At 35.4% G+C, this 15,325-nt stretch overlaps 1 protein-coding gene across 7 annotated transcripts in view; it reads left to right on the forward strand.

The window, feature by feature from the left end:
* Braf (B-Raf proto-oncogene, serine/threonine kinase) overlaps positions 1 to 15,325 on the forward strand; it is a 183,316-nt gene that overhangs the window by 149,790 nt on the left and 18,201 nt on the right. For 6 of the 7 annotated variants that reach the window (XM_071611690.1, XM_071611672.1, XM_034637016.2 and 3 more), the window contains 4 exons: positions 449 to 495; positions 1,283 to 1,401; positions 5,435 to 5,566; positions 14,081 to 14,215. In XM_071611690.1, the coding sequence (XP_071467791.1) occupies positions 449 to 495; positions 1,283 to 1,401; positions 5,435 to 5,566; positions 14,081 to 14,215 (433 nt within the window). Of the gene's footprint in view, positions 1 to 448; positions 496 to 1,282; positions 1,402 to 5,434; positions 5,567 to 7,344; positions 7,431 to 14,080; positions 14,216 to 15,325 lie in introns of those variants that run through there. The other variant, XR_011707439.1, reaches the window with a different exon arrangement.

Raw genomic sequence — 15,325 nt, forward strand, 5'->3', positions numbered from 1 at the left:
TTCAGTTGGGTTAATCATAGGAAAGCTTCACTTTGGAGTTAGAATTTGTGTTGCATCTTAAAGGACAAGTTTAAATATGTGATAAATAAAATGAAAGCTGATTTGGAGAGATGGGTACAGGTGGGAAGCATTAAATGTCAAAGTGTATTTATAGGAAATTAATAAATAGGCTTCACAGGTTGAAAGGTTTGTATTTGTAATTAGTAAAAGATAAAGTGAAGTCTTTAAATATAAACAAGATTTGGGCTGTAAATAATAGTGATATGTTTCTAAAATCCTAAATTCATTTATAGTCAACTAATTTATGTATAAAGAAGTTATCACAATGTACAGATTTTAATTGTATCGTGATTCTAAATAAATATTTATACCCCTAAGTATGTTCTGTAGATTCTGAGGCCAGAGTCCTTTAGCCTTACTCAGGTTTAAATGATGTTTTGTTTTTCAGTTACTTACACGCCAAGTCAATCATCCACAGAGACCTCAAGAGTAATAGTATCCTTCCTGAAATTTGTCCGCGAAGTTTGAAAACATCCTTTTTCTTCTGCATTTTGTCTTCACATTATGTAAAAACAGTTTTCATGCTAAATTCAGTATACTGTAAAGAATATTAATAAATCAGCTTGCATGAGAGTATAGTAGAGAAGGATATAATAGCCTGCTTTTGGTTTCTGAATGATTGAGCACTATAAGAAAATCTATCTAAAGTCTTCATAATAGTAGGACTTTTTTTATTGCTTGCTTACATTCTATCCACACTATAAAACAGATAAGTTTATAGCTATGTACTAGTTTCTTTCACCCCTCTGCCCTTGTTCAGGAGTAGTTGAGATCTAATGGAAGGCTCTAAATTACATAGCAGTGAGATGAGAAAAAAAATTCTTTTTCCGTAAGCCCAGTCTCAGACCCTGCCTGCTGGCATCTTTATTCCAGTAAAGAGCCTTTATAGATTCCCCAGAAGTGCTAAAGTATATCTGGGCCTACATGATCAAAATCAAATGGGAAAGTTTCTAGAGCTCCCGAAGGCTTAAGAAAGCATCACCTCATCCTTGTACATTTTAAGCCCCCAAAATTTTAAAAATAGGTTACTTAGGTTAAATACAACTAATTATTGTTTAAAACCTTTTCAATCAACTTTAGGAAATATTGAAGTACTGTACTTTATTAAAGACTATCATATTACAGAATTATAGAAACTAGATCTCTTACCTAAAATTTTCATAATGTTTGCTCTAATAGGAGAATTGAGATCTATTGTTTTCCTTTACTTACTACACCTCAGATATATTTCTTCATGAAGACCTCACGGTAAAAATAGGTGATTTTGGTCTAGCTACAGTGAAATCTCGATGGAGTGGGTCCCATCAGTTTGAACAGTTGTCTGGATCCATTTTGTGGATGGTAAGAATTGAGGCTATTTCTCCATGGATTACATTTTTGGAACCTGAGATGCTGCTGAGTAACTAGAAAGTCATTGCAGGTTTCAACTATCGTATTTTCATAGTTCCCAGTATTTGGAAAAAAAAAATCAATGTTTTATGTAAATAATTTTAACTTTTTTTATCTTTAAAAAGAATGTATAAAGTCAGTTTCACTATATTTTAAACAAAAATATATTTTATAAACAATGTTTAAAGTTTATTCAGAATTGTCCGTTTAAAAATATTTTGTGTTCAAAATGTCCTATGTGCACTGTTTAAAAAAAAATAGGTTGCAATTTAAGGCAGGTGTGGAGTACAGCCATTATTGTGGTTTTGCTAAGAAAACTCTTCCTTTTAACAAAGAGGCTATTTTACAATCTTACTTGAGCCTAAACTGGAAAGTTACTTCCTTCAGACTGGAAAGAACAGTATGATTATGGGGCAGCTGGGAGAGGAAAGGCAAGAGAAAAAAATTGGGGAATTTTTAAGTATTAGCCTTATGCTTCCTTGCATAACTTATTTTCTCTTTCTTTATTCTTATTTTTGCTTTGTTGAAAAGAAGAAAGAGAAGTTCTAAAAGAAGGGAACAAAATTTCTGTGCAGTTACTGCAGCAGACAGTTAATCTCAGCAACTCAGGAGACTGAGACAGGAGGATTGAAAGTTCAAGGCCAGCCTCAGCAATTTAGCAAGGCTCTAAGCAACTTAGGGAAACTGTCTCAAGATTGAAAAATTATAAAGGGCTGTGAATGTAGCCCAGAGTGGGTTCAATCCCCAGTACCTCCCAAAATGTATAGGAATCATGCTATATAAATCAGCAGTTCTCAAAAGGATCCCTAAGACCTTTCATTGGGAGGAACCACAATAATCCCTTTGTGAGACCAGATTTTCTTCTTATCCTCCGATCAAAACAACACATAGCAACATATTGAAATGAGAAGCAAGGGCAAGGAGTGTCGTTTGATTGTAGAGTGCCGCCCAGTATATGCTGGTTTGGATCCCCAGAGCTGCAAGAACAAAAGGAGAGAATGATTGAACAAAGAAGCAAATAGAATCCACCTGGTTGCTACTAAGCCAGATGTCAAAGAGAATCACAGTACTATTCTCACTAACCTTTATTTTTAAAAATATTTTTTATTAAAAATGTGTGTTCTGTGTTGACATTAGTGGTTATTATTTTTAATATTTAAATGAATTAGTCAATATTTTAAGTTTCTTTGTTAAGTTTTAATATGATAAATAAGCCACAGATACAATCCACATAAACAAAAACTCTTTAGGGTCTTTAATAATTTTTAAGAATGAAAACAAGTCCTAGGACCAGCAAGTTTGAAAACTGGAGCTCTAAGCTAAATACAGGTATCCCAGAAGTCTTAGTGTAATTTTAAGCTTTAAATAATTTAATATGCATTAAAACTTCTGGGACACTCTGCCAGAAACAGAAAAGTTGTGAGGGTTTCTGAAGCTGTATTTGCCAAAATTCCTCAAACTATATGTAGCAGTGCCCAAGAAGGGAATTCCAGGGTAAGATTCCAAGTTTATCAAGATATAGGCATAGGGTTAAGTTGAGCTATGATTTCTTATGACAGTACATGGAATTAGGGCAAGTGGCAAGGTGGAAGAGAAGACATTGGACTTTAATATTAGAGTCAGGAGATCTGTATTCTAGTAGTACTCTGGCCATTAACTTGCAGGTTTTTTTAACCTCCTCTTACTCTCTCCATCTACAGTGTTGAGTTGGACTAGTGAATTTCTGAGGCCCTTTCTAAAATTTAGTAATTGTAGTTAGCTAAGTTTTTAAAAAATTCTTTAATATATGTTTAATGGTTTTAAATAATAATTAGAAATATGAGGCTAATTAATAATTATATTTGGATTATGATTATAATTGGATTTCAGGACCCTTTAAAGTATATGCCTATAACAAAAATGGCAGTATATCCTAAGATGATAGGCAGAAACGGATTTTTAAGTGCTGAAATTGCAGAACCTAAAAAACAAACCATGCACATTTTTTAAAGGTATGTTTATTTTAACTAGTGTGGGAGAATTGAGCCCAATCAAGTCTCCAGGTTTGTTCTTACTCTGAAAAATTTTAAGATTTTTCAGTTAGTGTATTATTACACAGAAAGTTTATATTTCCTTCTAATTACTTTTGTTGATACCTGGATAGATAAATTCATCCTTTATGCTAAATTTTAAGGTAAGAGAATAGCCAATAATGTACTTCTTTGTTAAATAAATCTTTCTGGGTTGATACTGCCTTCAGAAGCAAATACAGAATAACCACAGAGTTTGATCAGAACTAACATTATGTGGTCCTCTGAATTAATTATATTTGTCTTAACTTTCTTTTATGTGTATCTTGAAAGAGAAACCTTTGTGAAAAATTTTACAAGTTAAACTACTAAATTGAAGATCAGTTATGCATTTCTTGTAAATAGCTCACATACAGCTTTTCATCAAGCCATCCACCAACAACAGTGAAATAAAACTAATTTTTGAAAAGACGTCTTCTGGGCTGAGGATATAGCTCAGTTGGTAGAGTGCTTGCCTCGAATGCACAAGGCCCTGGATTCAATCCCCAGCAACACACACACACACACACACACACACACACACACGTATGAAAAGATAGTTCTTCAACTAGTTTTTACTCTGTCCCTCACAAAAATTAGTTTAGGCTTTGAATATTATGTCTTTTATCATAACCGGCTTCTTGGTATTCTGGTTTGTTCATTTCATCAAAGTTGTAAGTGGTTTATTTTGTACTATATTACTTAAAAGCAACTATCATCAGAATGTATAACAAAAGCGAGTAGTAGCAAACTTCTCTTCCAACCCCATCTTTTGACTCCCTTTAGGTTCTTCCACAGATCTTTCATCAGTGTTCTCAATTTGGGTTAGACGTTAGAATCACCTGAAGAGCTTTAATGATCAATAACATTTGGGACCCACCCCAGGTTCAGATGTTAAATTACTGAGACTGAGTGTAGTCTGGCCATTGTGAGGTTTAAAAGCTCCACAAATGGTCTGACTTGCAGCTGTAGTTAAGAGCCACTGCCTCTCCTTGTGAGATACCTGCTTTCCCACACCAGGAACCTTTTCTAGCCATTTTTGCAGTTAGTACAGCTTTTACTATCAAATTGATGTTTTCATTAATATTCTTGCTACTTCTTAATTCTTTCCAAATGAAACAAAACAGGAGATAATTTGCGAAGGAAGAAATCTTTTAAGCTAATTGTTAACCAGTCAATCATTGTATTTCATGTAAATTAGAAATATAGTTGTGCAATACAAATGACTGAAATATGTAAAAATGTGGCAGATAGTGATTTGGTCTATTACTTTGCCAAGGACCAGCAGCCAAAAGATTTTTTATACCATTTTTTCCCTAAATCTACCTGCTGTCTGTAGCTTTTGTTAATAAAGTTTCCGTGACATGTTTATACTACGTGTTTATTCCATGGCTTAACAGGGAATTCGAGTTTATCAGCCTTAAATTCTACCATTATTTTCTAAGGTGCCCTGAGATGAGGAAAACCTTTTGTACCAATGGAAAAACTTAAGTTCTGAGACAATTACTGTAGTAGTTGTGCCTACTCTCGAGCATCTTATAGCTACAGGTCTAGTTTGTTGTTGTTGTTGTTGTTATTGTTTTTTTGCTCAATCAGGAATGAGAAGTGGAAACTGATTCTGATAGGGTAAGTCTTAGGAAGAAGTCAAATGGCAGTGATGGTATTTTGTTCAGAAAGAAAATTAGCTGATAAAATTATAAAGTCTTAGTCTTAGTAATGCATTATAGAATCTTACCTAGAACTGCTTCTTTCAGAATCTATAGAGCAGGAGTTTTTTTTCTTCCTCTTTCTTAATTGGTTTCAGTTCTTTGACTATTAATAAGAGATGAGTTTTTTTATGATAAAACACTGCTCTGGCAATTACAGTTTTTATTTCAGTCTTTATTCACTTGAAGTGAAGAATAAACTACAATATTTTTCTTCTTATGTTCTAACAGGCACCAGAAGTAATCAGAATGCAAGATAAAAATCCGTACAGCTTTCAGTCAGATGTATATGCATTTGGGATTGTTCTGTATGAATTGATGACTGGACAGTTACCTTATTCAAACATCAACAACAGGGACCAGGTAAATATTTACCATCTCTTGGGGATTTATTTCAGTTTTTGTGTAAAAGCTCAGGTTAGCTATAGAAAGGAAGTATTGAGTTCTGGGTAAGCCTGAAGGATAGCTCTCTTGATCTTGGTGACCAGTTTTAGAAATCTTCTGTGCACTTTTGGCATAATAGCAGCTTGTACTAAGACTTTTTCTCTGAAATGCTGGTACAGTGGAGTGAAATTCCTGATTTTGTAACTGAAAACTAGAGACACAACAGTAAATAATACTTACTTAATGTTTCTTAACCAGAGCTCAAGTAGAAGAATGAGCTCTGCAGCTATAATACTTAGGTGTTAAGCCTTTTACTCTTTGAGGATTGTGCCATCGGAGTAGGTGCTTGGCCATGAATGTCTTTGTATTGAATTTTTTTTAAATTAAGATTTTTTTAATTTTTAAAATCATGGAAGCAATGTTAAATCATGCTTTGAGTTTTCTATAATGAGAAATCTAGTAAGAGGGGATTTTTTTTTCTTCCTAAGTTACTGTTCTCTATCCCTTACCTTCTGAAAAGTACCAATACATTGTAGTTCATGTAGCTCTTTGCATTTTCTGTCTTTTCACAATAAATTCATGTAGGCTTTTAAAACTAAGCAAGAAAAGTGAATTGTCTTTACTGAAACTGTCTTGGATACCTTAGCATTTAAATAGTATGTGTAAGGAGACAGAGATTCCAGCATTAACTGTTAATATATTAGAAAATAAGAGTTGACAGTGTAAACTGTAATTTGAAAATATTTAGACTTTTTGCTATGGTTTTCATCAGAATTACCTGAGAAATTGCTTATAAGTGGAGACACCAGAGCAGATTCTGAGTGCTTGGTGGATGGTTTAAGTACCCGTTTTTATGCTTCCCAGGTGATTCTGACTCATACCAATGTTGAGAATCCCCAACCAGAGAATGAAAACAAAAAAGTATAAACTTTTTACATATTTTATCATGACTTCCCAACCTAATGAAATGATAGATTTTATATATAAAAGTGATATATAAGTGATATATTTATTTTGGTCAGTAGCTCAACTCTCTTTTTGATGATAGCTTTTTCATTTAACTATCATGTGGTAACATAGAAGTAATCCAACTTATCCTGAACTTTAGGCCTTCCTATTGAATCACTGTATCTTCTGTAGCCAGTGGGGGTCTTGATTCTTGCTTTGAGCATTTAAAAAAATGATTGCATTTCTATCCAGTTCATCATAAAGCTGAATTTGTAATTGCTGTTTTGTCTTTCTAATCATTTCATTAGCTTTAGAATGTTGAGTCTTAGTTTTGAGTGTTAAACAGAACTTCTGTTTTGATGATCTTATGTCAAGCCTGCATGAAACTTAGATGGGAGGGGGTGCAAAATACTAGCTAAAGAACACAATTGAAACACTATACTTAACTGTACTTATGACAGATATAGATCACTGAGATGATTGATTGGATGATGGCAGTCTGATTAGCAAAATTTGGAAGCATCATGTGCTCTGTCTTTTACAAATGTAATTCAAGCATACAACAGCATAACACTCTGTGCCATGTTCACTTTTCCTATGGGTATTATTATTCCAAAGGAGTTACTAAGGATTTTTAGTTTAGTTTTAGCTGATTGATCATATAGACTACAAATTAATAAAAATTTGTGAACTTAAGATCTGTCAGTTTATTTTAATATAATTATAATATGGAAACAAATATTACTATCTCCAAAATATGGATAAAAGCATCCCAGAGTTCTGCACTCATCCACTTCTTGGCATTTTAGGTGCTTTGTCCTCCATGGGAGTATAATAAATGATGTGGCAAGGGCTTACTCTCCATGAGAGAAGTGAGTGAGTGACCAGCAGAAGGGTAAGGCCTTTACTAGTTAATTCTTTTAGTACTATAGTTAGAGCCCCTGGAATTTGCCAGCCAGAAACCAAGTTAAGTATTTGCTAAAGGAGGTAGAGGTAAAAGAATGACATACTCTTCCCACTACCCCCATTCTACTTCATTATCCTGTAGCCTACTTTCTTCAAATGGTACTTTCCATGGAACTCCCCATTTTGAAAGAATAATTCTCGTCATTCTCAGTGAAGTAACCCCAGATTGCTCCATTCATCTTCTTGTTTTGAATTTTCTTTCACTTTCTCTTGAGTTCCATGGCTCTCAGATTAGAATTCTGTTTGAGAATCCAGGAATAATATTCTTTCTTTTTCTTAGGAGATGGAATAGCTGTTTCTTTACTATGCAGTGTAGGTACCATTCCTCTACACTTTCACCCCATAGTCTGAGGTGACAGGTTGTTTCTTTAAACTGAGAGCAGGGGGTGGGGTAAAGCAGTGTGATACATTGGCAGGCATGGCCTCAAGACCTGTGTTACCTGGTCATCTTACCTCTCTATGTGTCTTTTTTTTTCCAGTTATGAAAATCAGATCTAAAAATCAGATTATTTACGAAAGTAAGTCTTTTAGCTCTCTGAGAGATGACCATTTATGTTACTTTGCAAAGTAGTATACCATTTCTCCTTTACTTTTCTGAGAAATCACTTTTTCTCTCATTGGTTTTATTCTATCATTTCATTTTCCTCTCTAATCTCCCTCTTCTTCCCTCTTTAATCCTCTACTAAATAGGGATTAATAATAATGGGCTTATCTAAGCTAAGAATATTGACTATATCCTCATAGCTTTCTTTTCTTGGAACAGAAATATTGTGTATTTTTAGAAGAAAATAATAGATAACATATGTTAGTTATTTTAAGTATATTCCAGTTATTGGTGTATAACAAACCATCCAGAATGTAGTGTCTCAAATGAATCTACAATCGGGCTGCTCCCAGTAAGGAAGATTTATCTGTTTAACGTGGTATCGGCTAGAACAGTGTGACTGGATGTTAAGAAGATCTGCTTCCAAATTGGCTCATTCACATACCTGACAAGTTGGCAGTAGCTGTCAGCTGGGAACTCAGTCAGGGCCATGGACTAGGGAACCCAATTCTTCACATAGGACTTTCCATAGTCCTTTCCATAGGACTTCTTCAGGCTGCTTGTTCTTTCTCACAGCAGATTGCCTGGGTTCTAAGCATAGGCTCTCAAGAAACAAGAAATGATAAGTTCCAGTATCTTAATTAATACACAAATTATTTTAACAGAAAAGGTTTTTTAACATCTACTACATATAAAGCACTGTGGAATATAGAGACATTCAAAGATGAATAAAGCACAGTCTGAGCTACCAATGGAATGTAGAGTTCTATTGAGGCAATATATGGGGTGATGTTGAAAATGAGGGGATGAAGGGGAGGGTGTCAGAGTGCTGAATGTGTATTCCAAATAAGAACCAGTCCCAGATTTCAAGCTAATGTATAGATTTTGTGCATGTGTACCCCACGAATTTTCTCAAATTATATCCCGGGAAAGACTTGTCCTTTCGCTTTCCTGCTCTTTCATCATCACTGAGCTCCCCAACCCCAGCAGTAAAGGTCACCTGCCCTGTACTCCACAGAAACTAAAACAGTGAGGCATGTAAAAATGTAAGAGTTGTCTTTGATTTCTTTCTCACATTCTTTCTGAAAGTCAGGTTTTTGAAAAATTTTGCATCTCTGTGAATGCTTTTAAATTAGCATCTAAGGGGCTGGGGGTATAGCTCAGTTGGAAGAGTGCTTGTCTCTCAAGCCCAAGGCCCTGGGTTCAATCCTCAGCACCAAAAAAATAAATAAATTAGCATCTAAGAAGTTTTACCTTAAGCTTGAGTAATTGCTAAGAATATAATTTTCTATTCAGTTAACATTTAAAATAAGGCTGGTATAACTAACTCCCTCTTTTTAAAGTTTTTTGTTTTGTTGTTGTACTGGGGATTAAACCCAGGGACACTTTACCACTGAGCTACATCCCCAGCCCTTTTTTCTTTTTTCTTTTTTAATTTGCGACAGGGTCTCACTAAGTTGCTTAGGACCTCACCAAATTGCTGAAGCTGGCCTCAAACTTGTGATTCTTCTATCTCAACATCCTGAGTTGCTAGGATTACAGGCATGAGCCACCATACCTATCTACAATGCTTTTAAAAATGTATCTAGGGTAGAATGTATCAGTGGTAGAACACTTGCCCAGCATGCTGAGGCCCTGGATTTGATCCCCAGCACCCCCCAAAAATAAAAATATCTAGTAAAATCTAAAAACCATAATAATTTGATATACTATCACTTATTTTAAAAAATATGATAGCTCTATGTTAATTTTTGAGGTAGGACATGATTCCTATTTTTTCCCCCGAACTATTTGTAGTATTCTGTTTCACTCTCCACATAATTCTGTCCTAATGTAACACATTTCTATGCTTTAAAGCTTTTTAGTGATTATTCAAGTTACATATTTACAATAAAAAATATGGCTATAAGTTTAAACTTAGAATGTTTAAAATTTTTTCTGTTTTGGGTTGTTGATTTCTTAAAAATTCTGAATTATGCCATTGTTTCAATTTTTAATATGTAACTGATAAAAATAATGTAAGTTTTGATTAATAGAGAAGAGACAGTATAAAATTTTATTGAAATGTGTATATTAATAAATAACACTGGGCTTTTGTTTATCCTTCAGTTGATTTATATATCTGTAGGTAAATACGATTTTTTGGTAGATGAGCCAAGGCTTAATATTGATCTTTTTTCCTTATTGTATTTTTAAAGAGGTAAATATTGAGAAATCTTATTAAGACAGAAAAGGTAGGAGTTTTATATAGCCATATGCAAAGTTTCATAGTCCCAAGACCAAAAGGACTCACTGAAAATTCTCTGAAGTCTGTTGTACTCACAGTTACAGTTTATTCCAGTGAAGGAATGCAGATTAAAATCAGAAGGGAAAAAATACATGGAACAGAGTCCAAAAACATGTCTCAAGTGAAACTTCCAGTTATCTTCTTCCCATGGAGTTGTGGACAGTACTAAATTTCCTGGTAGTGGTATGTGACAATACACATTGTATATTGCCAACCAGGGAAACTTCCTGGGCCTTGGAGTCTGGAGGTTTTATTAGGACTTGGTTTTATAGGTGTGTAGCTGACTCTTGTGTAGTTGACCTCAGTTTCCAGCTCCTTCAAGGGTCATGCTGATACTAAATGATCCAAAGACCCCTCTGTAAGTCACATTGTTAGCATAGACATCTGACATGGCCCAGAGTCCCCAGAGAAACAGGACAAGACATCCCCCTGGGCTTAGTGATTATTTCCCAGGAGCAAAACACAAAGACCAGTCCTCTCTCTCTGAGTACACCATATCACTCAATTACTTGAATTCATTCCTAGATTATGCCAAAAATTATATAGTAATTTTTGGGGGGTGGGAGGGTACTGGGGATTGAACCCAGTGGTGCTTAACCACTGAGCCACATCCCCAGCCCTTTTTCATGTTTTTATTAAAGACAGAGTCTCACTGAATTGTTTAGTGCCTTGCCAAGTTGCTAAGGCTGGCTTTGAACTTGCAATCCTCCTACCTCAGTCTCCTGAGCCCCTGGTATTACACTACCACACCCAGATATTATATAGTAACTTCTTAAAAACTATTTTAATGATCACTTGACAGTTTTGTTGGAAACAAAGAATTGGAAACCAACTTTGGTGCAAAGTTAGATAATAATTAGATAAAAAGTTAGATAATCATTAGAGCTAAGTTAGATAATAATTTTTGGAAATATCCCTTTCATTCCTCCATAGTTTTCACAATCTGGAATAATGCGTACTATATATATAGTTAGATTCCATATGGGTAAAAAGTAAGCCTTTTTGTAAAGTAGAAGGACGGTTATGACAGAGGAGAAAGGGGAAAAAGGATAAGATTTACACTTTTACCTGAATTAATAGTTCTTGGGCAAGTCAGTTATTTGAAAGGGACATAAGTAAGTTGATGAGGTAGAAATTAATTCCCTTAAAACTACCATGTGTGTTTAATTCTGGTAGAATCTTCATGTAGCCCCAGAGATCTTTAACCCTATTTGAAGACTACAAATTATGACATGGCTAATCAGTTAGCACAAATTTGTCATTCACCTTAAGGAGTTGTTAACTTACACATTCAAAACCTGTTGTGTCGGGCTGGGGATGTGGCTCAAGCGGTAGCGCGCTGGCCTGGCGTGCGTGCGGCCTGGGTTCGATCCTCAGCACCACATACAAACAAAGATGTTGTGTCCGCCAAAAACTAAAAAATAAATATTAAAAAAAAAAAACCTGTTGTGTCCAGAAGATTGTGTTAAATGTTAGAGGCTGAGGTAGTATAGATTTTTAAAAAGAAGAGAGTGGGGCATAGTGGCACATGCCTGTAACCCCCGGAGCTCAGGAGGCTTAGGCAGCAGGATCACTAGCTTGAGGACAGCCTCAGCAATTTAGCTAGACCCTCAACAACTTCATAAGACCTGTCTCAAAAATAAAAAATAAATAAGACTAGGGATGTAGCTTAGTGATAAAGCACCCCAGGGTTCAATACTCATTGCCAAATAAATAAATAAATACAAATACAGAAGAAGATATGCATATATATGAGACACAATCCCTGCCTATAAGGACCTATAGTTTCATTGGGGAATTTACATAATCACAAGAAGATTAATAACCATCGGATGCAGTAAATAGTCATAACAGCTATTGGTGGAAAGGAGGGCATTATCATTTCTTGGTGTGAAAGGAAAGGTATGATGAGCAAGATTCAATTTTAGTTAGGCCTTCAATTCACCAGAATTTTACAGGAACCTGGGAAGGAGCTGAGGCCATATAAAACATGGTTAAAAGATTTCTATTGGGATGGTCTTATCTAGTTTGTTTGTTTGTTTGTTTATTTGGTGCTGGAGATTGAACCCAAGGGCACTTTACTACTGAGCTACATCCCCAACCCTTTTTATTTTTGAGACAAGGTCTTGCTAAATTGCCCAGACTGATCTTGAGTTTGTGGGCCATGCCCAGTTCCAAATTCTTATATAGCTGCATTATCTTGGACAAGTTCTTAGATTTGTTTGAACTTTGGGTTCCTAATTTGTAAAATAGGGTTAATACCTACCTTGTTAGAATTATTTTGAGTGTTAAATTAGATGACATCTATAATTCAAGTGTACCAAAGTTTTTTTGGCCTTTCATGGCTACTTTTTCCATTGATAGCCAAGTCGGCATATCTGAACTGCTGTCCTCTGTGAATGTAGACAGTCCAGACTGTTTCTCAACTTTGAAGACCCCCTTGTTAAGTGCTTTACTTTTTCCTGGTTGTTGCTTGTAGTCACCTGTTGCTTCAAGGTATTATTCCAAGTTCCTGCTAGGATTCTGAGTCTCTTTCCTCCATTAAAGTGATTATACATCCTGGATTCAGAAGAGGGCAAGATGGAAGAAATCTGTGTCCCCTCAATATCTCTTCCCAAGCTTCATCCTTTTAACTGTACCATAGAGATCACATTGCAATTAAAACTTTACTTCAGACTCATAAACAAGGGTCATTTGACACCAAACATTAACCTTGAATATATCTAAAATTCCATCAGCTCTGCCCAGAATGGGGGCTTTCTTACTAGTTTCCTCCACCCTAGCATCTATTCCAGCCCTCTGGGACCTGTTCCTTCTAAGATGAAAACTCCCTCTCTTCAGATCCTCTCTTCCCAGATTCCCAAGACTCCTAACATCTGTTTTCATCTACCCTCAAAAGAGCTGAAAGGCTTCACCTTCTCTTCTCATGGGAAGGAGCTGAGACCATATAAACATGGTTAAAAGATTTCTATTGGGATGGAAGAGGCTGTGATTCTGAGGTCCTATAATCAAATGCCCCATTAGAGTTTCCATAGCACTAGGGCAAATGATTGCTAAAAAGGTTAGCTTTTTGGTTCTTGCTACACATATGCAAAGGAGTTAGCCTAATACCCAACAATTAAAAGTACTCAATAACACTTTTTTGTTTTGTTTTGTTTTTTGTTTTGCTTTTGTTGTTGTTAATGTTGTTGTTGTTTTAGTACTGGGGATTGAACTCAGGGGCACCTGACCACTGAGCCACATTCCCCAGCCCTATTTTGTATTTTATTTAGAGACAGGGTCTCACTGAATTGCTTAGCACCTTGCAGTTGCTGAAGCTGGCTTTGAACTCACAATCCCTTCTGTCTCAGCCTCCCGAGCCACTAGGATTACAGGCATGCATAGCTGCACCTGGCTCAGTAACCATTTTTTTTTTAAGGAAAGAAGAAACACTATTGGATCTGTGTGTTTCATAACAGTTACTGTCAGCGGGAACATAGACTACATAAGGAGAAACTAGCAGCACAGGAGTTAAGAGCCCTTTGGACAGCCCCAGGTCATGAAAATTTCAGATTGCAGCCCTTTGGGGATGGGTATTCCACAATCTCTGATATATAGGAACCCATATACTAGCATTGTTGGTTTTATCAAAGCATAAGATGTATTTAGAAAAGTACAAATGTCTTAAGTGTAGAGCTTATTGATTTTTCATTGTTTATATATTTTAACTTATGTAAAAGATATGTGATTTACCTTTATTTTTCTCCAGATAATTTTCATGGTGGGACGAGGATACCTATCCCCAGATCTCAGTAAGGTACGGAGTAACTGTCCAAAAGCCATGAAGAGATTAATGGCAGAGTGCCTCAAAAAGAAAAGAGATGAAAGACCACTCTTTCCCCAAGTAAGAAAAAACTTTGTGCTAACTAAAAGAATAGCCTAACATTCAGAGGCAGATTTTCAAGCACTCCATGGAGCACACTGTTTGTTTCAAAGGTTTAGATTCCATGTGATTATGTGCAGCCTCCAGACAGGTAAAAACACGAAGATGGGTTTGTGAAAATTGAGCATAAGTTTGGGCTCCCAACACAAACTTTCAGAAGGTCTTTGCATTTATCCAGCATTTCTCAAACTTTTTGGTTACAGATTCTTTTATACATTTAGAAATTATGAAAGACCCCAAAGAATTTTTGCTTATATAAGTAATAATTACTGTTTTCCAAACCAAAACCATTATTGAAAGAATAATGGTATTTACATTTTACATTCTTTTTCAAATGTCTTTAAAAAAAGAAAATAATTGGATTTTTTGCTCTTGCATTATGTTGTAGTATCTTACATTATATTGTTGCCTCTGAAAACTTGACTTGTAAAATGACAGTAAAAAGGCAAATAATATCTTAATATTGTTATGAAAATAGTTTTGACCCATGGACCTTTTAGAGGCCTACAACTCATACTTTGTGAACTGATGCTTATTCTTCTTGATGGTAAAGAGGTTCCAAGTTTCCCTTTCATACGAGGTCTTTTTAAGGGACATGCCCACCAGGCGCACAAAGAAAAGGCAATGAATGCAGTCTTCTTTTCATGATTCTTTATAACTCTTCATTGCTTTTTTTTAATCTTTTCATGTTGTGAGGCTAAAGTTAATAATCTTTAATAAACCACACAAAGAGCCAATGTGGTGTCGCTTACTTGGGAGGCTGAGGTAGAAGAGATCGCTTTAGCCTAGAGTCTGAGGCCAGCCTGGGCAACATGTCTAGACTCCACCTCACAAAAAATTAAGAAAGAAAAAAAGGGGCTGGGGTTGTGGCTCAGCGGTAGAGTGCTTGCCTTGCACGCACGAGGCCCTGGGTTCGATCCTCAGTACCACATAAAAATAAATAAGTGAAATAAAGGTATTGTGTCCAACTATAACTAAAAAATAAATATTTTTTTAAAAAAGAAAGGAAAAAAGAAAGAAACATCACAAAGAACTGAAACTAAGGTAACAAGCTTAAAGCATTTAACTATA

Source organism: Marmota flaviventris, chromosome 1 (genome assembly GCF_047511675.1).
Source record: "Marmota flaviventris isolate mMarFla1 chromosome 1, mMarFla1.hap1, whole genome shotgun sequence".
NCBI classification, from domain to species: domain Eukaryota; kingdom Metazoa; phylum Chordata; class Mammalia; order Rodentia; family Sciuridae; genus Marmota; species Marmota flaviventris.